The 26,799-nt window shown below is 37.6% G+C and overlaps 4 protein-coding genes across 6 annotated transcripts; 1 reads left to right on the top strand and 3 right to left on the bottom strand.

Moving 5' to 3' along the window:
• Positions 1–8,074: 8,074 nt before the first annotated feature.
• On the bottom strand, positions 8,075–12,230 carry LOC141820434 (uncharacterized). Its single transcript, XM_074707746.1, has 8 exons — positions 12,039–12,230; positions 11,291–11,384; positions 11,142–11,192; positions 10,624–10,797; positions 9,796–9,975; positions 9,584–9,703; positions 9,336–9,469; positions 8,075–8,463 (listed from the first exon to the last, which is right to left on the bottom strand). The coding sequence occupies exons 1-8, from the start codon at positions 12,203–12,205 to the stop codon at positions 8,385–8,387; spliced, it is 999 nt and encodes a 332-aa protein (XP_074563847.1). The 5' UTR covers positions 12,206–12,230; the 3' UTR covers positions 8,075–8,384.
• Positions 12,231–12,592: 362 nt separating this feature from the next.
• Positions 12,593–13,767, top strand: LOC141820433 (leucine-rich repeat extensin-like protein 6). Its single transcript, XM_074707744.1, has one exon. The coding sequence runs from the start codon at positions 12,595–12,597 to the stop codon at positions 13,678–13,680; it is 1,086 nt and encodes a 361-aa protein (XP_074563845.1). The 5' UTR covers positions 12,593–12,594; the 3' UTR covers positions 13,681–13,767.
• Positions 13,768–17,771: 4,004 nt separating this feature from the next.
• Positions 17,772–21,908, bottom strand: LOC141820395 (FCS-Like Zinc finger 8-like). 3 transcript variants are annotated; one of them, XM_074707702.1, is made up of 3 exons: positions 21,784–21,908; positions 19,103–19,924; positions 17,772–18,190 (listed from the first exon to the last, which is right to left on the bottom strand). In XM_074707702.1, the coding sequence occupies exons 2-3, from the start codon at positions 19,864–19,866 to the stop codon at positions 18,097–18,099; spliced, it is 858 nt and encodes a 285-aa protein (XP_074563803.1). In that variant the 5' UTR covers positions 19,867–19,924; positions 21,784–21,908; the 3' UTR covers positions 17,772–18,096. The 3 variants fall into 3 exon arrangements, with proteins under 3 accessions (XP_074563803.1, XP_074563802.1, XP_074563801.1); XM_074707701.1 differs by lacking the exon at positions 21,784–21,908 and adding an exon at positions 20,025–20,642 and having other exon boundaries at positions 19,103–19,940; XM_074707700.1 differs by lacking the exon at positions 21,784–21,908 and adding an exon at positions 20,025–20,642.
• A 1,405-nt stretch (positions 21,909–23,313) lies between these two features.
• On the bottom strand, positions 23,314–26,250 carry LOC141820394 (pentatricopeptide repeat-containing protein At5g03800). The gene has a single exon (XM_074707698.1). It carries the CDS (start codon positions 26,248–26,250, stop codon positions 23,722–23,724), a length of 2,529 nt encoding a protein of 842 aa, XP_074563799.1. The 3' UTR covers positions 23,314–23,721.
• Between the last annotated feature and the right edge of the window lie 549 nt (positions 26,251–26,799).

Below are 26,799 nucleotides of genomic sequence, written 5' to 3'. Positions count from 1 at the left end.
GAAAACTATGATTTCGATCCTTTCTATAATTAAAAATGGCAAATTTTGTGACATTGCCCACAAAAGGGGTTACTTGTTAGGCTTGACCTTCAAATGCTGCTTTATTCAATTAGAAAAAACAATATAAAGTTGCTCTTCGTAATAAAAAAAAGTTAAATTTAAAATTTTATTGGCAATTTTTTGTATGAAAAGTTTGTGAACAACATGGTTCAAATGATCTAAATTCAACCAAGTTTCATTCATTTTGAGAGCAAAATTAAAGAGTGTGTTTCTCTCATATATATATATATATATATAAAGGCTTGGTTTAGATTTGAGATTTCTCATCTATTTTTTTTTTATAATTTAGGTATCCTAACTCTTTTTCTATTTCATTTATCAAATCATAATTTATGCACATTTCCCTTAAGATATTTGTCCCAATTTAATTCAAATTATGATTCTTTTATGGCTCTATGAATATTTTTGCTATTGCACATCCATGGTGGTGACTTCCCATCTTTTGAATGAATATAAATAATATTGTTATAATATATTAAAATATTTTTTTAATGATTATACAAAAACATGGTCTAAACATTTTAATTCGTAGACAAACATGATAAAATTTTAATACCGATATAATATTTTTAATAATTTACTAAATAGATTGAATATTATATATATATATATAAGGTGTTAAGTAAACAAATAAAAAGATTAAAATTTGAATTCTAATAGAAGCGAATATTTTAAAGATTGATCTTTAAATATACATAAGTTATGTTTCGAATTCATCCGATAGATGAAGACTATCTACCTCTAGGATTAATTGGATGAAATTTAAACACTTGAATTATTAAAAAAAACATACATGCACTTCAACTATTTGGATGATGATGTGTAAAAACAGTATCTAGACTTTCTACTTCTAATTAGGGCTCTGAAATACAAAGTTTAGGGTTTGGGGTAGCTAGCTTAGCTAAAAACTTGCACGACCAATATATACATCCTCTTCGGAACCTTAACATGAACATGAATACCATCAGTAGTAGTATATTCACTTTTTCCTCAATCTTACATTCCTCTATATTTACTTATATTTATCGTATATGTGCTCGGCCTAACAATAATATGGTAGACTTGTTTGAGCTTAATTAGAACTAAACAACAGACCATGTGTCATTGATCTAAGAACATCTTCAGGTAATAAAATAAATTGACCAAATCTCTTACTCATTCTCAAATACTCTATTCCAAATAACTCCTTGTTAACCTAATTTCTTGTTAATACATATTAATTCCTAAATTAGCTAGGCTATTAGGTTTTATTAATATATACAATTAAACTCAAACCTACTAGTCCAACTTCTCTCAAACAAAATTAAAAAAACAAAAGTTTATACATACATAAATTTCACAAAATTAACTCACTTTGAACTTAATTTAACCACTCAAGATCAAATGTACCTAAGCCAAATGAATTAAAAAAAGAACTTAAAAATATTCAAGAATTATGTGGTGCTTGTAATTGCTTCACAACTTTGATTTATTTCTAACATGAAGCAAAAAGAATAAATGAAAAGCCTCTTCATTGCATCATGAAAAGAGAAAAGATCGAGATCATAAATGCCGTTCTTCATCAATATCCATATCTTCCTAGAAATGCATCTGAATATCAATATCCATGAAGTTAAAACCATAAAAAATAGCTTTATCTATATATTCATCCAGTGGCTCTGCAAATCATAGTTAAAAACCTGCAAACATCAGATGATTTCTAGGGTTATGTTGAGCCCAAACTCTTTTGGACAGGAACATAACAATGATGGTCTAAACAACTCACAAATAAGCAAGATGATTAGGGATCAGCTTAATTCCTCCCAAGATCTGAGAACCACTAGAGAAACGATTATGTTAACTGACCATTTAATATAGTGAAACTAAATCAACGTAGAAAAATAAATGAAATTGTTTGTTTTGCAAGAGAGAAAAACTCAATCTTCTTCCAGTTGCCCAACCTCCAGCACTTCAATCACTAGGCTAAAGAAAGAAAGAAAGAAAAAGAAACAGAGATGTGAAAGAAAGAAAGAAATTTGGTGCTCCACCAGTAGATGAAGCTTCAACATGATCTGCATGTCCTTATCCAACCAAGACCTGGAGAGGATATATGGAGTACTCAGATCATGCTGGCAGCTTGAGCTTCTCATGGTGCACCTCTAGGGTTGGAAGGAGGAAGGAAGGAGGAGGAGGAGATATATAGGGGAAAAGGGAGCATTTCTTCTTCTTCTTTTTTGATAATGTTAATCCTTAAACAGTTTGGTGTAGTGCATACATAATTTAAGGAGTTGTGCAGAGAATGGTGGTCCTGCATTGAAGGCCTGGTTGGGGTTTCTAACTCGAGTAGCAGCTAGCCATTAATGGTTGTTGGAGTGAGGCCATTCATGCATCTCCACGTCCCTTTCTGATGCCATATATCTAAAGTGTTTTCAAATCATTCTTCACATCAAATTATACATAAATGTCTTCATTAAGTCCTCTCTGATCATGATCAGGTTTTAAAACTTCTTCAGTAATATATATAATATTAATGCTCTTCTTCTTCTCCCTCTTTCTTGCTTCTGAAGTCTACACTACACCTGCCATGCATGCATTGCCAGTTACTTGTAAATGGTTTCTGGTGCAACTTCTCCTTCATGGCAGCATACCATAAGCAGCATGCATGGCCCTTTCCTATTTCCAAGAACAGCTAATTAAGACGAAGTGTTTGATCAGAAACTGCTCTTGGATCAGGAGACTCTCCTCTGCCAAAGATCACAGTTGCCATCATAGTAATTTGAAAAAGAAGAAAGAGGGTTTTTGGATGAAAGGAACTGTCAGTGAGAGATGGCTTCTCTGGGTATCGACTTGCAGATTTACTAGATTTAGGCTTTCATTTGCATCCTTGTTTTTTGTGTGTGTATATATATATATATACTCTTTAAATATATTTTCACTGTGGATAACTAATCAGCTATTAATTCAAATCCAATACGGTACGTGAGAGTTTGTTTGTTTTACCAAATTAAATAAAACTTCAACCCTGAAACCTGAAATCCTAAAACCCATCTTCTTTTCTTTTCTTTTCTTTTCTTTTCACTAGCGCCGCAGTGAAGGGGATGATGCTAGCTACTACGAACAGCCATGTTTCCCGTCGGCGACCTCCTGCCTGCCCACTCCACCGGGGCTCTGATCCCTGGCCGGCTCCACTGTGGGCCCTCGTCGAAGTCGGGCAGTTGTTCCTGGCGCCGGCGGCGATCAATATACCAGCACACATACAGGAAGTATTTGTCCGCGTGCAAACTGGACTTATCTCAAATAGGCAATGCTCTTCGATCGGACTGTTCGAGGAAATTAACATGAATTTTAATCGTCGAGAAGCTCCAGAATAACACATATTACTAATCTATGATCGCAGTCTCGTCGAGCATGTATGTGCATTGATCATATATCTTATTCTTTTGTAACAGAAATGAAATTTTAAAAAAAAATCATGCTTAGATTCTCTCAGGCATAAAAATCTTGATCAAAATGACTTTTACTTTCATCTGTCTTTTCTTACTGTTTACTTAATAAACAGAGTTCCAATCTGCAAAAAGGTAAACTCTCCGCCTAAATATTGTTCTAAAGACTGTTGAACAAATTCATATGATTTGGTTACGGTTTGATTTTATCCTCTCTCTTTTCTTTTCTTGTTTTTTTTTCTTATGAGTTACTTTGGTATTTAAGAGTCTCTAACCTTTTCTTGATGAATAAGAATAAATTTGACAACAACACATTTACGGTAGGTTATAGATAAAATATATCTTAAATGGTTTTAAAAGACCAAACTATATTTCAATATGAATCACACTAACTCATAATTAGTCCTGCTTTTCATGTGTTTCAAACTGAGAAAATGATGTGACTTCACTGCATTGAAACTCATGGATTACTGTTGTTCTATCTGTGGCTTTAATTTCAATTTCTTGTGAAGAGTGAAAAAGAGGTATTGGCGTTAGTTGTTATCTAAGCTAGATCTGCAACATATATATATGTCAACTTGGTGCAATCTCCTCCTGGTATGTTAGTTCCTCAACACCGCTCTCACTTTTCATAAATGTTGGTGCTCACTTAGATTGCAGAAATGTTAATGCATGTTGGGGTTTAATCTTAATTCTTTGGTTTCAATAGATACTGCAAAGCAATCAGTTCATCTAGTGGCAAGCGAGGGTTTGGAGGCGTATATACCGTACCTCTTGCAGATATGGTCGATATATATATCAGCACAACTCCAACGGCTTTCAAAGCTAGCGCGCAATAATTAAGCTTATTAATTAATTATGTACCATATTTATTAATACTTTTGAAAAGAATAACGGAACGGAATTATACTAAAATTAAAGTTTCTTGTCACAATAGACTCCCGTCACAAATTTATGACGGAAATCTACACCATTCGATTTTAAAGTTAAGATTAAATCCAGGTCGTAGATTGAATGGATGATTGCGATGGCCTGAATTTAATCTTCTATTTTAAAATCTAACGGTCTAAATTTATGATGAGAATCTGTTGCGATAAGGATATCAACTGTTTGAAAAAATAACGGATCGGAACGGAATTATACTTTTGAAAAAAAAATAATAATAGAATTATATTTTGATGTGGCTTATAAATAAGCACTAGGCTTGCCGCCATTCTCCATCTCCACTTTCGCCAGTCGGCCATCTTGCGACAGTCGAGGGAAGGACGGAGATCGAAGAGATGGATTCAAGGGTTCCTGAGACTGAGGTGGCTTATCGCCCCGCTTATCCACCTATTTCTACTCATTCTCCGTTGCCGCCGCCGCCACCAACGGTGCCTCTGCCTTGGTCGTTGCCTTCCTTCTCAACGACGACCGACGTCCCTGTAGTGGATAATCATCTAGTTCCTGTGCCGCCGCAATCATATTCCTCCTCCTACGCGGGTGACAGATCTGCGTCTCAAGCCTGCGCAGCTTGCAGATTCCGACGCCAGAAGTGCAAGGGCGACTGCCTTCTCGCGCCGTTTTTCCCTGCTGCAGATGAAAACAGATTCCAAAAGGCTCTTCGTCTTTTCGGCGTCATAAGGATGCAGAAGACCCTGGAATCCCTCCTTCCCGACCAACGCGCCGTCGCCATGGCGACCATGATCTACGAGTCGGAGGTGCGCGCCGCAGCCCACCCGGCCACAGGAAGCCTCGACATCATCCTCCAGTTACACAGTCAGATAGAACGCAAATCCGCTCATCTCACCCGCCTCCGACAGCATCATTCGGTCCTCCCTCCTCTTACACCCACTTTGGACACTGTCGTCGCCAGAGACGGTGAAATAATTCCTCCAACATTGCAATCCGACGACACAAATTCCATCGCTACTGGCAATCTCAAGCGTCGTTTCCAAGATCTTTCGGAGGAGCAAGGAGAGGAGACGATGAGGGAACCACGTCGGAGAAGAACATCCCAGTGACATGCATGACAAAGCTAGCGTTAGCTGTTAAAAGTTTTTAACATTTAATCATTATTTTGTTCTTTATGCACTTTGGGAGAAGAACATATATCCCAGTGATATTCATTTTATTTTTACAAAAATTGATTTGTTCTTGTGATTATATTCTTGAATACATTGATTCGATCTTATTAATTTATGGAGATTGATTTATTCTTTATTCAGTAATTGCAGTTTGAGAAAAACCAATAAGTTTATTATTCTATTTCGTATGAGCAATTGATCAAACGATATGCCTTGGATTGTATAATTTTAAGATTTTGTTATTTGCAATGGTTTATAAAAATATATTGCTTGTGTCAGTTTAATCTTCTAAAAGCTTGAATAATAGATTTGAAATTAACTAAAATCTGAATAGTAAATTTGGAACTAAAATCTAAGTATTGTCTAAAATTTTAAAAATATTATCATAAAAAATTAATAAATCTCAGTAGTCTCATATATACGAAAATTTCCTAAAAATATTATCATAGATATAGCGAAGGTGTTGATTAATGTGTTAATTAATTATGTCCTTAATTATATGCTTAATCCTTTTATTTTTCGATTATTCAAAATACATTCTCCCGTTTGAGGATGACGGCGTGGAGTACTCGGCCGAGATCCCATCGGTCGACAGTACGAGGCGGAGGCAGAGGCGGGAATTGGAGGATCAGGTGGCGCAGAGGCTGAAACTGGAGGCTTAATCCCAAAAAATCCAACGAGAAAAATGATAATAATTTTTTAATTTCTTATTTTTCTATATTCAAAACTCTACGTAGAATATATTAAATATACAAAAAATGATTATAATACCGACTTTCCTCTTTTAATGGTTAAGTTTACTTGGATAATATAAATAGTGTTAACTGTATGTTATTTTTATTAAGAAATTTTTGATATTTTAAATTTATTTGAAATGTATTATTATCCATCGTTTATAATTTGATATTTAGTACGTACGCGATATGTAATAATAATGATGAATTCAAAATAAAATTTTAAAAATTAATTTTGAATCTCATCGTTTGGTCAAATTAAAAATAATTTAATATATATTTTTAATAAAGAATATTTGAGATGAATTTTTTAATTCTTAACCTTTTTTTTAGTGAGAAAATGTTTTCCATCCATCCGTCCATCCGACTTGAGACAAAGGGTAGAAAGTAGGAGAGAATAGAAAACTTAAAGGCTAAATAGGAAAAGTAGAGGGACGAAGGAAAGGCTGCAAGGAAGAGACATAGTGCCAGTGGAATTCACAATGGATGCATGCCTTTGAGTAGCCAAATTAAACGACCTACTAAAGTTTCTGATTTTTCAGTCTTAAATTAAATTAACGAAAAAAAATCATTTTTTAATTTAAATCGAACTAAATAAAATTTTAATTATTTTATCCAGGAATACAGAGTTTAGAACTTAAGTTATAAAAATTCATTTTTTAAAAATTACGTAGAATAAAATTACAGTGTTCTATTGATTTTATAAAATAATAATATTGATTTTCAATGATCAATACAACTATGTATTATTATTCGAATAACAGAATTATTATATATGATATCGTAATACTCATTTGGATTTAATATACATTTGAGTTGGAAGAGGTTTTTGTCCCTGCTTGACCCGCAGACCAATTCGAAGAATGCATCACCGTCTGAATCCATGCGAATTGATCTATTTAGTTTCATTTTTAAATAGAGTGATAAAATTTAAATTCAATCCATTTAAATTATTTAATAAAACAGATGAATCCAACGTATTCAACTCAAATTAATAACTTTAGATTTGCATATCCACTAATTGCAAAAAAAGGGGAAAAAATCACAAGAAAACAAAGGAATTTTTTTGTTGGTAACGATGCTACTAATATTGAAAAGTTAATTTACATGATTAAATCTAATAAATAAATAAACTATAAATATAATTTTCACGTTCAATTAATATTTTAGAAAGAAAGATTAAAAAATAATTTATCAAATAGCTTAGCAAGAATTATTTAATTATATAAAATAACTCAATTTATCTTTTTAAAAATTATATAGTTATCACTTGTAATTCAATTTTACTTTTATCTATCTAAAATAATAAAGTTTGATGCTTATTTTTTCAAAAAAAAAATTAAAATGAATTATTGAGTAATTTTAAGCAAAATTATTTTTAAAAATTATATTGTTCTATATAATAGAGATCTTGCCCTTAAATGCACTATATATATATTGCATTAAAACAATAAAATTTTCATCTCCAACTAATTTTTTAAACAGAAAGGCTAAAAAATAATTCAGCAAATAGCGTAGTAAAAATTAATTAATTCGGCTTTAAAGTTAAAAAAATAATTAATTCAGCTTTAAGGCAATTAGCTCAGAAATCTTCTATTCAATTTCCAGTGAAGTGATTGATATTCTCCTGCAATCTCTTGTGTAGAACTTCTCAATGCTAAATGAGAAAATAAACTTAACAAGGACTAAATTGTTAGATGTAACAGGACAACAAATTTAATCATGTAATCTTTTTCCATATCCAATCAACCATTATTTGCAGCTACAATTTTATTTACCTTTATTCCCTCAAAATCTGCAGCTCCTGTAACTATTTTGCATAAATATTCTAAAAGATCATGTTTGCCAAGATGCATAAATGCTATAAAAAAGCACGCATGTTTAGTTGAAAATGTAATGAAATGTGGCGAAATTGTACACGCGCATGAGGCATCCATATTACAACAAAAAGGTCATAAAATCTATCAAGTAGTTCGTTGGCAAAATTGAGGTACCAAAAAGTTGTGCACTAATCTGCAATCAAGTTTGTCCCGAGCCACACAAAGAAAAGCAGAGAGATACCATCATCACAACATCATGAGATCTAAAAGGTCGATGCTTCTTTACAAAACGTCTTGATTGGATTCTTTGAAAATACGTGGAAGCACTTCATGAGCACTGATATCCAAAACCTCTGGATTCCTGAAATGTCAACTAGATTTTTAGCTGTTGTTTAGCAATAAGAAAACATTTGGCGGAAAAATCAGTAATGTCAAAATGCATACACCAATGACTGTTTATGAAGCATCACCGTAGACCGGCATGGGTACAAAGGCAAGGGAATTTAAGTTCAGAATATAATCATGCAAGGCTTTTTCAGTAAAAAGTCAAAAGCAATTCCTCCAAAACGTATATGCAATTTTCCAAATAGAGAACTCTTTTTCCCCCCTTAGCACATTGAAATGACCATAGGCTACAGCACAATAAGATCCATTCTGGCCACATTGTATTGAAACTAACAGATATTATGAGGAAAACCTAGTGAATTGTGTGGCTTCAAGTTTCTCCAGTTTCAGACAATTTTTTGTCAAGCAAGCAATATTTTGAACTTTAACCAAATGATATTTTAACTGTAGTTTACTAATTTTCTTTTAAGTTAGGTCAGTCCCCCCCCCACCTTGTTTTGGTTTAACAAAGTGTTTTAACTCCATCCCATCTAATACTTGATATGTCTTTCAGGGTGTAATGAAAATTTGATCCTAGTTTGTGATTCAAAGTTGTAGAGCTATCAAGTAGTTTTAAACCAAAAGTAATCAGAAATGTTTACCTAAAATTACTTGATGACCACCACCTCACATTCACCATCAAAGACCTAAAATGTATTTATGGGAACATGAAGTGTATAAATCTAAGGAAGGCCAATAAGGTGTTTTGGTATAAAACAACTTGTGTTGATTTCTAAGTCCTAAAAGGAGTTCATGGGAGCATGGAGACCCCAAATCTAATCTTAGTTTTTGGTTTTAAAATCCAAGAAGAACGTTATTTTAGTTAGCTGCCCACATATATTTAGTTACCTGCACAAAGTTTTGCTTCCCTCGGTAGAGCTAGGAACAAACCATAATTTGCGCAGAATAGGTGACTCAAACTGCACGAAGAAGCCATCATTTTGGCCAAGCTTCCATTTCCTAGAACCTTGCCCTTTCCAGACCTACAAAGAATATTTTGATGCTTGATAGGACTCAGCCTGACTATATAAATAAAATAATATAGTAGTAATTATAAAGGTCGTCTGCAAGCTGCCTCAAAAATGAGGAATTCATACTTGTGGATAGGCCATAATACTCTTTGGTGCAATCACGCAAGCAGCCCAAGAGAAGGAATCCTTTGCATACTGCCTCAAAAATGAGAAACAACTGCTATGTGTGTCAGGAGATTCAAAGGCCTGACAAAGCAAAGTAAACATCAGGATTCAAGCTAGTAATAAGTAATTGCTGGAACAAATAAAGAGCAAGTAAATACCAGAATATAAATTACCTTATCAATATTGACAACTGGAGCATACTTGTCGGTCTGACTCTTCTGCTTATCCAGAAGGAAATTGACCCTAGGATCCACCCTACCAGTTTCATGCCATCCCTTAATAGCTGAATCCATTATCTCAACTAGGAAAGAGAAGATATCTTTCCATACGTCCTCAATTGGGAACGCTGCAGACTAAAACAATTATAGATATATATTTTAGATTCAAGTAGCAGAAAGAAAGTGCATCCAGAATGTGCATTAGAAAATGCGAAAATCATTTTCTTCCCAAGATCTAAGTTTTCAAATTTGCTTTTATGTTTTTCTTTTTCATGTTTTCACATATCTATATCCACTCTAGTCCTCTTCTATTGAGCATAGTTCTTAGCAAATCTGATTCAACAGATAAATCACATCTTTGTTAATTTGTCCCCAAGCCAGCACCAATTTTGCAAACATGCTCAATTTTTCTGATGTATGCAAAAAAAAAAAAAAAAAAGAGACAAATGATGTGTGTAATATTTATTTCAACAGAAATAAATTATCAAAATAAAATGGAAAATATCTTTGAGTTACATTATTGCATGTTTTTCCAGATCCATGAGACCATAAAGATTTAGATATCGGTGATACTGTGGTACATCTTGAATATTGCATTCAGTGCAAATGCACATTTGGCATTTAGCACTAGAAGAGCAATTTGGAAAAAGCAGGAGAAAATACAGGCACACAAACAGAAGAAGTTGGTATGAGTTAACCAATGAATCTTAAAACAAATATATTGACGCCATTTAATTTTAAAGAAAAACAAACAAAAAAGAAAAATAAGTTTCATGAACTTACAAATTCAGGTTTCAGGGGTTCCAGAAACTTGGTCATGTTAACACTAGAACGGATACTTTGAACTTCCAATACTCGCTTCTTTTCTCTAGCTAAGTGTGTGAGTCTCTTTATTTTCTTTGATATTTCCATGTTCTGGGGATTGTGTTGCAGAGCCACTTGAAAGGCAGCTATTGCCTGGAAATTACAGAATGAAGATAATGCAAATATAAAAGAATAACAACTCATATCAACAACAACAGAAAAAAAAGAGGATAAACATGACAAGAAAGATCTCCTAAGACTGCATATCTAATAAGTTGAGAAAGACATCATTTAAGCAGATCATTGAATTGATAAAGAAACTAATCAAATATATGGATACTATAAAAAGGGGTCTTAGTAGATACATCTACATTTACAGGCAAAAGGTCATAGATTAGAGTGGGTTAAAAGAAAGTTTTAAGCTACAGGAAGAGTGACTGTATATCCTTGATGTCCCGTCATTACGGAAAGAAAAACAAACAATTTAGTAGACTTACATCATCAAATCGCTCCATTGCCTCTAAAGCACATCCTTTCCTGAAATAACCCTAAAAGGGCATCAAATGGCAGTTAACTTTACCTACAAAGAGAAAGTTATTTTACATGTTATGAAAAGAAATGTGCTCAATAACATATGGATGACAACCTTCTCCCATTGGGGGTTAAGAGTGATGGTCATCTCAGCATCAGCAAGTGCTTTACTAAGCTTGACCAAATGGAGAAATGCTGCAGCACGATTACTACAAGACAACAATAGCAGAATAACTACAAAGAATAATCTACAGAGCAAACTAAGAGTAGACAGAGGCTTTTTTACAAACAACGTGAAACAAAATTGTATAGAATTAATGACACAAGTTGCAAGTCTCAACAATTTGATTTCAGGAACACAATTCTTTTTTAATTATTGAGGCATGTGTGAAAATATTAGGTTAAGGTTAATATTAAAGTTTTCTTTGATGCCATCTACTTTTCAGCTGATCACAGAACAACCAGGGTTGACCCCTTTGTCTATTCTTATGATATTGTATTGCATAGACTTCAATGTTGGGACCCGACCCATGTAGCTGACCCAGAATGACAATGGCGGCACGAGTGATATAGTTTAGCATGGAGTTCAATGGATGAGAAGGTGCATGCAGCTTAGCGAATATAGTTAGTTACGATTTGCAAAGCTTTGCCAATTGCCAAGATATATAAAATTAATTTTCAGGCAGATGCACGATACTATCTTTTACAAAAGGAATCAGTAATAACTAACTGATATATCATAACATTAGCTTCCATGCAGCAATCTATCTCCCAAAGAAGAAACATAGAGAGATACAGTCACACCTCCTTTCTCACATACGATAAAAGACAAGAATGGATGAGAGTCAAGAACGACACCGAACCTGTAAAGGGTAGGATTGTCTGGTTCCAACTTGATGGCCTGCGTGTAGAGGGCGGCGGCCTTTAAGTAGTTACCGGATTTGAAGAAATCGTTCCCCTGATCCTTCAAAGACACAACCTTCCCTCCCGAGCTCCCGCCGGAAGACGGATCGCCGCCGGCCTCCGCCATCTCTTTTCGCAGAACTAGGGTTTAGTTTCCCCTATTGGGCTTTCGAAATATATTACTTGATGCGGGAACAATAAAGCTAAAGCCCATGAAGATTTCCATTTTACCCCCTGTCGTCCACTATACTTTATGAGGGAACTTTTAAAAATATTATTTGACTTTTTAAAAAATCATAAATATTATTTAATCTTCTAAAAATCCAAAATTATCTTGAATTTCTGCTCTTCTTCAATAAATCATCCAATTTTTTTTTATTTTAAAAATTTTATGATTATTAATTTTTTGTAATTTTTCTTATGTGAATTTTAAATCTTCCTTATTTAAAAAGTCTATTTCATTTTCTATATATAGAAGGGAAGAGTAAGAGTAGATCGTGCATTAGGAATCCAAACATGGCGTTCCTCTTCTTTCACAGAGCCACCTTGAGCTTCTTCTTCTTCTTCCTCTGCCTTCTTCCTCTGCTCTCCTCCGCCCAACGTCCGTCGAATCTCCGGCTGGAGAGGGCCTACGTGGCACTCCAGGCCTGGAAGCAGGCCATCACCGCAGACCCAAAGAATATCACCGGCGACTGGTCCGGCCCCCTCGTCTGCAAATACACCGGCGTTTACTGCGCGCCGGCGCTCGACAACCCTAGCCAGATCACCGTCGCCGGCATCGACCTCAACCACGGCGCCATCCAGGGCACGCTCCCCATAGAGCTCGGCCTCCTCTCCGACCTCGCCCTCCTCCACCTTAACTCCAACGCCTTCCGTGGCACTCTCCCGGGGTCGCTTACGAATCTGAGGCTCTTGTACGAGCTTGACGTCAGCAACAACCAGCTCGGCGGCGACTTCCCCTCCGTCGTCCTCGAGCTGCCCTCGCTCAGGTTCCTCGATATCCGCTTCAACCGCTTCTGCGGCGGCGTGCCTTCCTGCCTCTTCGATCTCCCGCTAGATGCTCTGTTCCTTAACGACAACCAGTTCACCTTCTCCATTCCGGAGAACATCGGGAACTCGCCGGTGTCGGTGCTGGTCTTCGCCCGCAACCAGATCACAGGGTGCCTGCCCAAGACGATTGCGAACATGCGGAAAACTCTGCACGAGCTCATCATCATGAGCACCGGCCTCCGGTCCTGCATCCCGCCGGAGATCGGGCAGCTCACCAAGCTCACCGTGCTCGACCTCAGCCACAACGATCTCGTCGGGAACCTGCCGAGTACCATCGGCAACATGACGAGTCTGGAGCAGCTGGACGTGGCCCACAACGAGCTCTCCGGCGAGATCCCCAGCGGCATATGCGACCTGCCCAAGCTCCACAACTTCACCTACTCCTACAACTACTTCTTCAAGGAGCCGCCCCGGTGCCTCACTATCCGCAGTCACGACGACCGACAAAACTGCTTCCCGCTCCGGCCGCTGCAGCGCCCGCCCTCGCAGTGCGCCGCCTTCCTCTCCAAGCCCAACTCCTGCGACTCCATCGGCTGCATTGCCAGCCCATGACCCACCGCCGCGCGGGGTTGCCGCCGACCTCTGTTCGATCGTCCCTAATAAGAATATAATGAGAACGATCGACGACCTCTGTCTGTTCGTTCGCGCGTGATGGTTGCTAGATCTGTGTGTTTGTTTGTGCTTGCAGTTTATTTCCGCTTAATTTTCTAGCTTGTTCGTGATGGTTGCTAGATTTGTGAACGTCAAATGTATTGTTGGATTTAAAATAAGGATGGTTTGTGTGACATCTCTCTTTTTACAATCAATCATTAGTATTAATTAATTGTCGCCTAATTATTAAAACGAAAGAGGAAAATGAGAGGACGAACGTGGTGTTTGATGTCTTTCTTGCATGGCGCTGTTGCATCAATTGATCGATGAAATTAATGGTCAATCTAATTTTGACTAGACTAGAAATTGAAAATTATTTCATCAAAAAAAACATTTATTATGACCACAATAATAGATAAAAATAAATAAATCTAATGTCACTTCTACTTTAAATTACCTTTTGATAAATAATTTAAAATTATATAACGTCCCTTAATTTCTCTTCCTAAGACACATCATGGTTGTGATGTTCAAATTTATTGAATCATTGACTTCAACTATATTTGTAAGTTAATATATTCTAGTGTATCATACTATACTATACTATACTATATCATGAATAATTTTTATGCAAATACACGAATTATTAGTCAGAGTGTCTGAATCGTGTTGTGTCACACATGAAATTTAAAATATTAACATACTAATCAAAATAAACTCTTATATTAAATCCTTTAGCATTTGATCTTACATATTTGACCTTGGATTGTTCATTAAAAAATTAATTATCATATAAACTATAATGGTGATAAAATATAAACGATAAAAAATAATTCAATCTCTAACTTATGTTATTTGTAAATCATGATACAAATTTTATCTGTGACTTTTTATCCACGTCACTTGTTCATTTTGATAAATTTTGTAATTGCAGTTCTTAACCAAAGAAATTTTACAAAATGCAAGTACATTAAATAAAAAAAAGGATAAATTTTCGAACGTACAATTTAACTCACTCTACACGTAAGGTTTCAGTTGCACAAGTTTCATATAAAATCATTAAACAAATGTTCATACAATATTAAATAAATATTGGATTTAAACTACGAAATTTAATTAACTTGTTTTCATGTATACATATTCAAAAACTAAACAACAAAAAGATACACTACATACCGTTGAAAATTTGAATAAAAATAAAAGAATTAGAATGCGAATGAATCTTTTAATTCCATATTAGAAGTTTTATGATATTATGATTGATTTATAATGTATCATAAACATTGAGATTATGAACATATCTATGGGAAAAGATTATCTTTCACACGTGGATTTGTAGGAGTGCAAATCTAGGATTTGGATTAAATCGAATGCAAAATTATCTTTCCCCTCATCTATGAGAAAATGCATGCTTTTCTCGGGTGGTTGTTTGACAATCACAATCTTTCCTTGTCACCTTCCTATAAAATAAGTCTACCTGTAAACACAATGAGCATCTTTTCATTGTATGATCAAAGAAGAAGCCCACGTTCTAAAATCTCCATTTTCGTAGAAAAAGTTAAAGTTGTAATTTCTGTTTGAAGGGGCCCACGGTACTAGGCACTCTTTATGCAAAGATAGCAGCATGCAAGGGGAAATCTTTATAGCTTGCTCCATCCATAATTAAAGTGAAGTAAGTCAATAGAAGTCCTCGGGGCATGAATCAATGGATTATTATAGGACAAATTTATTTTGGTGGATAATAATACCCAGAAGAATAACTTTTATTATAGTAAATGTTAAATTGTACAAATGCTTTTGATCATATTTATTATAATCACTTACAAAGTCATTATAAAATTTTAACTCCTTTTTATAAATTAACAATACGAGTTATATACCTCTACATTACACCGTTATATTCCTCTATCTACTCATAATATTAATAACTAGCACTTGAAAGTAGTTCATTTTGAGTCTTAGAATTTAAATTTGACAAAAAATATGACTATCAAACAATTTTGAGTCATTTCAGCTCAAATTGGATAATTGAAAGCCAAGTATTAATTATAAAGCTCTTAAGAGTTCATATTTAAGAAAACAATTTAATGTCTTTTCTTTACACGGCTAATATTGAGTTTGTTATGTATGATTAGATATAATTCCATTTTAATATTTGGACGGATGAATTCAGAAAATTTATTTTCCCTATTTTAACAGAAGCCCATTATTAAATATCAAATATAATACTAATTAACAAATTTATTATTTCAACCTGAAATTTTAAATAAATAAAATGAGTGAGTCCATCAGGTAAGCCAAATGAGCAAGTTGGCCTGAACAAGTCCGTCATCAGATTGATAGATAGGCCGAGAAGACTTGTTGGATCGAGCAAAATGGGTGTTCTAGATGAGCTAATTGGATCAAAGTGATCAAATAGGTCAGTCCCGATAAGTCTTATTGGCCTCAGCGTCTATTCTCAAAATTACTAGGATGAAATTTAGACGGGATATATATATATATATATACACACATGAGATTGCTATACTGCGCGACAAATCCGTACGCAACTCCCTGATCCATTGCTGCTGCCGCCGCTCTCGCCGCGCCGTCCAGCCGCCACCTCGCCGGCGATCGACGCGCCATTCGCCGACGCTTCAACCGGCGCCGGATTTTGATCGGATAGTAGTCGGAATCTGATGAATTTGGCTGAAAACAACCGCCCCCACTGCACGATTACTGTCGACCCTGTTTCCTGCCAAATTCCCCCGGATTTCGACTACTATCGGGTCGATCGAAATCCGACGTCGGACCGAGGAAGGCCAACGATCGGAGCGTCGATCGCGCCCGAGATGGCGATCGGCGGTGGTCGGACAGCGCGGCGGCAGTGGATCGCGGGTATCGTACACGGATCGGGGATTCCTCATCGCGCAGAGTAGTATATATATATATATATATATATAAAGCACTAGATGGTTGCCCAATGCTGGTGACGGCCCGGCCCAGGTGATGTCGGAGTCTCTTCCAAATTGGAGTAGAATAGGAAAACGAGGCGCTTGGGCTTGGAGGTGGGCAAAGGCGATTGGATGGCAGAAGGCTCAGGCGAGGCGACGCCTTGGATCCGTCAACGAATTCGGCAGCACCTGAACAACTCCTTTTGGTTTCCTCCTCTTCTCTTCTCTTCAGCATTTAATCCCTCTTCCTGGGATTGATATAGCCAATTGAATCGCCGGCTGGAGTTCGATTGTCTGGACCTGGTATTTGAGCGATCGGTTTGTAAAGATCGGAATTTTTTTTTCATTCCTTTGCCCTTTTCTTTGATAAAGTTGGGATTTTTGAGCGTTTTTCTCGGGGACTGATGGTGTTCAACAAGTTGGGATCCGCGAGTGGTTTCTTTGGTTCCTCATCGATCGGACAGTCGGTCGAATCGCCTCCATGGATTCCAGGAGCGGCGGGAAAGAGGAGGGCGATCTGGACTCTCGAACGATGCTGGAAAAACAAAAACAGTCTAAATCCCATACACGAACGGGAAATCCATCTGTTTCTTCATCTCGTATGATATTGGTTAACTGCTATGGACAGTAAGTTTTTACTGAAGATGTTCTAAGTAATTGTTCTATGAAATCATGTTCTTGGCTAGCTCAGTGCAGAAATGCACAAGGTCGAACTAGCAAACACATCATAAATTATCCCTTTCTAATATCTATGAGAATTATGATCGATTAGGATTACCTGTGATGGATAAGAACAAATGCTCTGTGATTCAATGCTGCTGCAGGAAGAGTTGGTCCCCTCGACAGTGAACAAACAGAGCCTGTGAAGCAGGAGACAGTGAATCAAATAGACTCTGAATAAAATTGCAAAACATCTGAAAATAAAAACAATGAAAGATAATAAAAAAAAGTTGAAGAATGTCTGATGATTTTGTTACCTGAGGCTCAAAATTTCTACTAAGAGGAAAAAACATTCAGATACTCTCATATAAGCTGACTTTTTTTCTCATTTAACTCACTGACTTCACCATCTAACATGACATAATCCTGCAATAACAAGAAAACAAAGAACAGAAAAGATAGAAAATATCATATTTAATTCATTATTGTTTCCTCATTGTAACAGCAAGACTGATTAACAGATGAAAGTAGCCCTTAAAAAGAGCTCCCTCTGACAAAAACTATGCTAGCTACTGATCCCAACCTTAGCTTCGACATAATCTTCTCTAAACCTCACTAGATTCCATCCCTGAAAGCAAAATTTTAACAAAAAGGCTACAGCTAGCCGGAATGCTGTCTCCGCAATTGCACACTTTGGATCATTTTCATCACGTAGGATCAGAATCCATAACCGCCAAAAGAATTGCTGTGAAAAAAGGGTATGCTCAACTAGATTGCGTGCAAATTATATTTTGATTGATGACTCTTCCAGTAAGTTGTCTAAGTCGCTGAGCTTTTCCTTCTTGTGGCACTCACTGCTGCAGAATGCTTTCTCACCTCTGAAAGAGACGAAACAAATGTCGTCGATATTACATATAACAATATGAAGGAAACATACTAAATCAATGAAATTCAAGCACTGCGAGTCTATATCTATGAGTCCAACTACTGAATGTTACTGAATCACTGTTTTAACTGTTACATAATGTAAGAATCATTTTTTAAAACCATAGTAAGAAATTCTCCAGTAGAGGGGACACATGATAGGTCATTTTTGGTGAAGTAACCCTAACTCGAGGGCACGAAGACATCGGATTGATTCAACTTTTCATGAATCACGAAAGCAGCCATTAACAAAGACTGGGGGACCTCAGCAGTGAACACCGACGACATGAGGCCCCAGTAACAATGGCATAGACAGGGCCTGGCCTGGTGAATGGAATCCTGAACATGGTTCCAACATAATAAAAATAACCAGTGGAATATTGTCTGCCAAAAGAGACAAGGAACCAAAACCTATCTCTCCAGAGGACTGATTAAACCTCAGCAATATTGAGTCAATCAATCCCTGATTGTTGCCTAACTGAAGGAGAAAAAAACTAGAAAATGGGCACAACACAGACAACTATAGGTTATTTTTCAAGGAAAATCTTGAAATGATATCAAAGTGTTTGAAATCATGTAAAATTAATCAGATTGCCCGTCAGTTCGAAGCTTTAAGCTTCTATATGTATTTTCTACAAGCTATCATTGCTGTAGCATAATAAAAAGATAGTACCTAAAGAGAAGAAATTTTCATTTCCGATGAAGAATTATCATGTGATTACTAATCCTCAAAGCCAAGATCATGTCATTAGTACCTCAGAAAAAGAGATTGCACTTAGAATAAAGATTTTGTCATTAGTGCCTCAGATTGAATCCATAATCTAATATAAATGTAGGTTTAACCTGCAATAGGAGAGCATACAAACCTGTATATGAAGGTGTCATTCCCTTGGCCAAGATCCTTCTTGCATGCGTAGCAGAAGCTCAAGAAATCATTGCTAAGATGGCCTCTCCGATCAGTTGGTGCAGAGCTGTTGCTTTCCATGGAAGCAGTGAACCCATCCCCACACCTCTCCACTATACAATTGTCAAAAATGTGCGTGGTTCTTGGATTTGGACCATGAGATATCACACAAGTGTAGTCCTCCGAGAGTTCCATCTCGCTCATAGAGATGCTCCTGGCAAAAACCCTACAGGAAGAAGAAGCCGCCATCTCCAAGCCTAGAGAACTCTGGGCAGGGGAGAGCAGAGCCAGTTGGGACTCTTTGTTCTTGACGCCGAACTCTATCGGGGATCCGACCGGCGACATTGAGCTGGGGCAAAGGGAAGGAATTTGGACCTTGAGCAGCGATCCAAACACCACCATTCTACTCTTCGAATTGGGGAAAGCTTTGGTAGATTTCTCCTCGTTGAGAGCATCGATGATGCCGAGCCCGATGGCCTCGGTGTCGCCGAATGATCGAGCATGTGGTTTGTTCTCTGCGCCACTGGATTTGGTAGCATCGGAAAGGAGCTGGCGCCCGATCGAAGACAAGCTCTTGGTCTCGAGTATGGAGGTCGGGCTCATGGCGGCCTCGGAGTCCGAGGAGCCACTTGAGGAGACACCCACAAAGATCCTTGGAGAGAAGAAGATTGAGAAAGCTCTGGACTTGTTGCAGCAGCTGCTATTGGAAGACTGGGGAAAGGGCATTAGGGCTTCTTTTCACCGATTGCTCTCGATTTCTTCTCAGCATAGCGTTCGCCAAACCCTTGATGCCATGAAAGCTTCAAACAGTGAGAAAAGGAGGGATTCAACAGAGAAAACAGAGAGGGTTTTCTTTCAAAAGAGAGAAAAAACGACGAACAGACCGAGGGTTTGGTACTGGAATCTTCTTGTCCCCTGCTCCGCAACTTTGAACGATCAAAAAGATTGAAAATTTAAACAAGACGACGAAAAACACAAACAGATTGTTAATCTTTTCCGATCAAAGGAACACTTTTTAGGAAATCGATTGTTCCAGCAAGAACAGGACACTGCGCACTTGATCCTAGTTGACCCCAGTTCAACCCTCAATCCGCTTGACCAGAAAAAGAAGAACGAAAAAGGTCGAACTTGAATCTTAAAAATCCAAAATTGACCAGAGAAAACTCATCAAGATCGCGCCTTTCCCCTCCCTCGATCGCTCTCCACGAGAGCAGCATATCAAAATCCAAGGTCGAGGCATGCGGCCCTGGTGGAGACCATGGCGCTCTTCACTGTGTTTTGATTTCCGGAAAAGGGTGCGTATTTAAAGAGCAATCCCATGTGATGTGGCTACTTTTTGCTCGGGAATCATATCCTAACACGTGTCAAATTGTTGGGCCGTCGCTAGCTCCTCTTCTTCTCCTTCTTCCTCCTTCTTCCTCCTCCTTCTCCAACCTTTATCCTATCTCTGCTAAATTTATCACAGCTCAAGGGAAGGAAACCATTCATTCCATTGCTGCCATTACTGCAGTCGGTGCACAGTATTCAAGCGCCGAGCACTCATTTTAAAGCCAGAGAAATAATAACCTGGCGCATTATTCACAGTCACTGTGTGAGACTGAGACTTCAATTTTTACACAGGTTTAATTGCTCCAGTCCAGGTCCAGGCATAGTTATTGTATCGGTGTGTGATTTGACAGGGATTAAATGGAGATTTATTAAGCTTGGAATCTTGTAGAGGTCTGCAATTATTGAGGCTGTCAACTTCGACACTATTGACAATAAGCAAGCACTATATACTTCTTTCTGTCAATTAATTCATGAAAAAAAAGAATTAATTCATTTTATTTTACTTTTCACTATATAATAATCTCCACAGCTGAATAGTTAATGTAACTTATTTTATTTTTGCAGGGATCTGACTTTATCAGTGCAAGGTCCCAAGATTGATATTAAACTTGTCCAGTTAATGTTTTAGGCAATTATCCTAATCATCTTGTTAAAATATTTTATATTTTCAGTTTGCTCTCCACACATTACCTATGAAATATTTTATCCAATGGTGCCTGATTTGCAGCACAACTAATTAATTTGTTGAGTTGAAAGGTTGCTAATGGAGTATTGAACATCATAATAATTTCTAGTTTTTTTTTTTTTTTCAATTATGATGATCATCAAATTTTGGTACATCTCACTAAATGTTCCATGAATGACATGGACAGAGAGGTATACAGTAGAATAAAGGCCAGGCCTTTTGACCTAATCAAATAAAACACTCCCTTGTAATGCATTAGCAGTTGATTCTTCAAGCAAGTAATAGCCTCCGTGACAATGAAGTGAAGCATTATATAATTTGATTGACTATTTGATGGAATATATAATTAGTGTCTAAATAGTGGTTTTGGTGGATGATTGAGTACTCCTTTGGACAATGTTTTAGATGCTCATATTGCACATTAATTGTCCTTTTGTGCTGCTTGAGAAATCTAACTACAGAGCTAAAAAAGCCAGTGGGTATTTGTAGAAGAAAGTCTCCATTCCAATACTAGGAGTTGTGCTAAGCATCCACCCTAAGAAATTTCATTTTTTTTCATTATAGTAAATGAAAATTTCCTTACCAACCAGGACAAGAAATTAGAAAAAGTGTTTTAAAGAGAGGGTTACCTTGTTCTCACGAAGCTTACAAGAATAAGTTCCATCATCACTTCCATGCATGTTAGCGACTTCAATCAACCTCTTGAAAGTTATCTTCTTCCAAGCTAATTGATGATGTATATCATTGAATGGAAGCAAGATGTAGCTTTCAGCTTTTAATTTGCTTCAGTGGAATATGCTCGAGGGGTTGGTTCATTGCACAAATATGCCTCCTTTTTGCCATGTCAAGTGCCCTATGCTTATTGGTGCACCATCTGCCATTGTCTCAATCCATGACAAAAGGGACCGTCACCATTTGCCTCTTCGAAATGGGTGGGTCACTTCGTGGCTGTGGCTTTCAGTGGAGATGTAGAAGAGCCACTAAAAGCCATGCATGCTCTCATGCATTTGGTTCCTGAAGAGGACAAAGTGCCAAGTTAGTTCCATCACTTTGATGCCAAACTTTATCAATCCAAAAGTCATTTCTTTCACACAACTACGATTGAGCATATTCTCTTTTCCTATTATGAACCAGAGAAATTTTTTTCCTGGTCTTATATATCAGATGAAGCAACCCAAAATTGTGTTTTGGGTTCTGAAAAGAAATGAACAAACATGGGTGCGTCGCACCGGTTTATATTCTTTTGCTGCTACGAGACAGATACATTGAGAACATATATCTTGTCCTCAGATAATTCAACAAGATTTAACAATGTGTCAAAGTAGAAACATGACTTCACTAGTTTCTGCTAGTTACTCTTTTACTAGTAACTAATTTCTCCCCCATATTTGCCTCATTTATCACTAATTCTCTGACTTTTACAGGAATGGAGCCTACAGCAGTTGTACAGCTCTCTATTGCATATAGGCAGATAAGTACTTCGAGATAGAGGTTTCACCATTTTGATTGGTGTTTTTCATCATCTCTAAATTTTGTTGTAACTTTTGCAAGATGTTGCAAGAGTATTCCTTGTGGTTGTTCAATGGGTAACTTTTCCTTGTGGGTAAATGGGTTTAACAAAGGGAACAAGGTTCTGAAGTTACCGTTCTTTGTAACTTCTGGCTGTTGTAAAGGAACATACTTGAGCTAACTAAGTGCTAGAGCTTATTTTACGGTATATGAATAAAAGTACAGCTACGGTTTAAGAAGTCCATGGCCTTTTGGATGTAATGTTACTTATTCTTTGGTTCATGTTACTGCCACTTGACACCTATCATGGTGTTAAAAGGCATGGTCAATTCTCAGTTACTTCTATACACAGACATTACTATGATTCCACTCGACACCTTTCATGATTAGTAAAGTCATGGCCAGTGATTCAGTTAGTTCTATCTGTGTTACTGAGATTGCAAAAATAATTGCAATAGCTAAATATGATGCGCAGTATCAGTCCACTAAAAGCCAATATATATTCCACAGTAGACTCTGATTTTGCCAATGGATGTTAATCCAAAATTTTTCCTATAGATATCTTATATTAGGAGTTATACTACTAATCAATAATCTAGACCTCTTACCTCAATCAACTAAAGCTTTGGAGTCATAGATCTGATTCTTGAGTTGTTGATCCACTCATCCACTTCAGGGTGACCAAGCCGCTTCTGAGTTGTCAATCTGCCGAGCCACTTCTGAGTCATCAAGCCACCAAATTTCATCACTATCTATTCACCCCCTCTAACCTTTAACTGGTGTCATATCAGTGTCATTTGATTCCTACATTTGACACCAGACAAAAATATTAGTTAAAGGCTTCAGATCCATGATGAATGAGTAGTGGTCCAGAAGGAAACTCAATCATGCATCCTCCATTTTATGATGACACTGATTTCTCATATTAGATTTCATATACACATCAATTAGTGGTATCACAAATTAGGCAAAAGAACCTGTTGATAACCTACTGAAAATTGCAACAGGCTACATATATCTGCACAACTTCAATGCAACAAATACACGCAGGTGCAATATCACCAGTAATCTCCACAGGAGCAAACACCACTCTTGAAATGGTGAAAACCTGATGAATCCCTCACCAAGATCTCTCGACTGGTTACCAAAGATACATATTTGAGAAACGTGTGACAGTCGCCACAAAGATGGATGTTCTTCACCACCTTCACTGGTCGGTCTGGCCGTGCCATTAGAAGCCCATATGAAACTGCCAATTTTGCACTGTGATAGAAGAGGAAGTTCAACTTTTGATACTCTTCCACTTCATGAAGCACAAAACATGTGTTTGGCTCATACCCTGCTTTCATGCATTCCTGTACAAGTATTTCCAGTGCACTATAGATGTCTTTCGATTGTGAATGTGATCTATCTCTCGCGTAGAACGAATGCACTTCATTCTGATGAATAATCCAACTTCTTACAGGGATCTTCCGCAGACCCTTTTCTTGCATTTCCTGCCTCACCTTTTCTGAGCAATGCCACCTCCCAGAAGCTGAAAAAATATTTGCAACCAGAACATATGTAGATGGATCTTGAGGTTCTAATGCTAGAAGGGATTGCACCGCCTGTCTCCCTAAGCTCACATTTGATCTCAACCTACAACTATCAAGCAAAGCTCGCCAAACTGATGTGTCAGGTTTCAAGGGCATGTTCTGTATCAGCTGCTCCGCTTCAGCAAAGGCACCCCAATAACCTAAAACATCTACCATGGCTGAGTAGTGTTCCGATGTCCGAGTAATGCTGTAAGAGCTCTCCATCAATTGAAATAGTCTGTGACTGGTCTCAACAGAGTTTGAGCTAGTATATCTACATGCTGAAATAATCAAGAGAAAGGTGATGCCATCAGGCATCACGCCAAAGTTTTCCATCCTTTTCCATGCATCCAAAGCCCTATCTCCTTGTCGGTGAAGAAGATGAGCTGTTAGTAATGTGTTCCATGACACAATGTCATGCTGAGGCATTTGGCTAAAGAGAGTAATGGAATCTTCAAAGTTCCCACACTTGGCATACATACTGAACAGAGCATTCCCAACTTCTAGATCAGATAATACACCAGACTTAACAATGACACAGTGAATTTGCTGCCCCATTTCTGCAAAACCTAAGGTACCACATAATGCAAGGACTGTTGAGTACGAGAATTCATCCATAATCATTAGGTCATTTCTCACTATCCCTAGTTGGAAAAGAGATAAAGCTTCATTATGCTGCCCATTTCTAGAATAGGCACACATAAGAGAAGTCCAAGCCATCTGAAAGTTCTCTTCATGGACCAAACTCATAAACATCTCCCGAGCATCATGAATCCTACCACATTTAGCACACATATCAAGTAAAGCAGCTTCAATCCAAGCACTCAATTTGCAGCCAGATTTAATCAAGAATGCATGAATCTGCTCGCTCTTCTTCATATCAGTGACCAAGGCACAAGCGTTCATAGCGCTAGTCAGCGTAAAATCTGAAATCTCCAAGCCATTTAGCAACATCAACTGAAAAAATTCTAGACCTCGAGAACCTTCTCTATTATGACAAAAACCAGCTAAAAGAGCATTATAAGTCACACAATTCCTCTCAGGCATTTGATCAAAAACCTGAACAGCAGATTCAACTAAACCAAATTCCATAAACGCATTAAGCATCCCAGTCCAAGATATATCATCTTTTGTAGGCATGCTCTCGAAGACATCAGCCACATCTTCTATAGAACCGAACTGAGTGTAGAACGAAACCAAAGCATTTCCTACACTTAAATTCAAATCCAAACCAGTTTTAACAGCGTGAGCATGAATAGCTTTTCCTTCTGTACCACCAAGGCCATCTGAAGCAGCCGTCAAAAGGGTGGACAAGGAGAAGCTATCGGCGCGATGTCCTTCAAATTGCATAAAATTGAAGTGCTCAAACGCTTCAGCATATCTACCATTCTCGATCATACCCGAGATAAGTGTGTTCCACGACGATGCATCTCTCTCAATCATTTCATCAAACAGCTTCTCGGCGGCAGTGGCGCACCCACATTTGACATACACAGCAATAAGCGCGTTGCCGACATATACGCAGGAACAGTGGTTGGTTTTCACGGCAAAGGCGTGAACTTGACACCCGAGTCGGAAATCCAACTCTCTGATGCAACTCGTCAAGATGGCGACGAAGCTAAACTCGTTCGGTTCAACGCCGAGCATCCTCATCCGGAAGAAAAGGCCGACGGCACGGAGCGGCTGTCCGGCCTTGGCGTACGCTGAGATCAAGGGGGAGAAGGAAGCGACGTCGGGCGACGGCAACTCGGCGAAGACCTTGCGGGCGTCGGGGAGGCGGCCGAGGTCGAGATACATGGAGATGAGGGTGTTGCCGAGGCGGGTGTCGTCGTGGTCGGCGGATTTGAGGATGGCGGCGTGGAGAGCTCGGCCGAGAGCGAGGTCCCGTCGGTCGGCGGCGAGGCGGAGGAGGTGGCGCGGAGGCGGGAACTGGAGGTGGTGGTGGGGAGATCGGGTGAGGGAGGGCAACTTCGCGGCGTGGGAGAAGGCGGGGATGGCTAGGACAGCGGCCATGGAACCGCTAACGGCCGCCGGCGGTTTACTACTTCGCTACCGGTTTTGCCAGGGGAGCGAAGTGAATCTCACGCGGAGTCCGCTCATTACAGACAGTGAGGAAAAAAACATCTATCGACTTATGCCACCGTCTGGTTTTTTTTTCTTTTTATAGAAAATCTAAATCTATGGCAATATTTTCAAAATTTTAGAACCCGTTAAAAATACTTAGATTTTAGTTCCAAATCTACTATTCAGATTTTTAGTTAGTTTCAAATCTATTATTCAGACTTTTAGAAGATTAAACTGACACAAAGCAATATATTTTTATAAACCATTGTAAATAGGAAATTCTTAAAATTATACAATCCAAGGCATATCATTTGATCAATTACTCATACGAAACAGAAACAGAATAATAAACTTGTTGGCTTTTCTCAAACTGCAATTATTGAACAAATTAATCTCCATCAATTAAGATCGATCAATGTTTCAAAAATATAATCACAAGAACAAATTAATCTCCGTAAAAATAGAATGAATTTCACTTAGATATATAATGGAATATAT

The sequence above is a fragment of the Curcuma longa genome, unplaced genomic scaffold, assembly GCF_044706935.1.
Source record: "Curcuma longa cultivar G26 ecotype Majalengka, Jawa Barat unplaced genomic scaffold, ITB_CL_G26_1.1 utg3290_np1212_1714210_RagTag, whole genome shotgun sequence".
In the NCBI taxonomy this organism is placed as follows: Eukaryota; Viridiplantae; Streptophyta; class Magnoliopsida; order Zingiberales; family Zingiberaceae; genus Curcuma; species Curcuma longa.
This window is presented reverse-complemented; position numbering and strand designations above follow the sequence as displayed.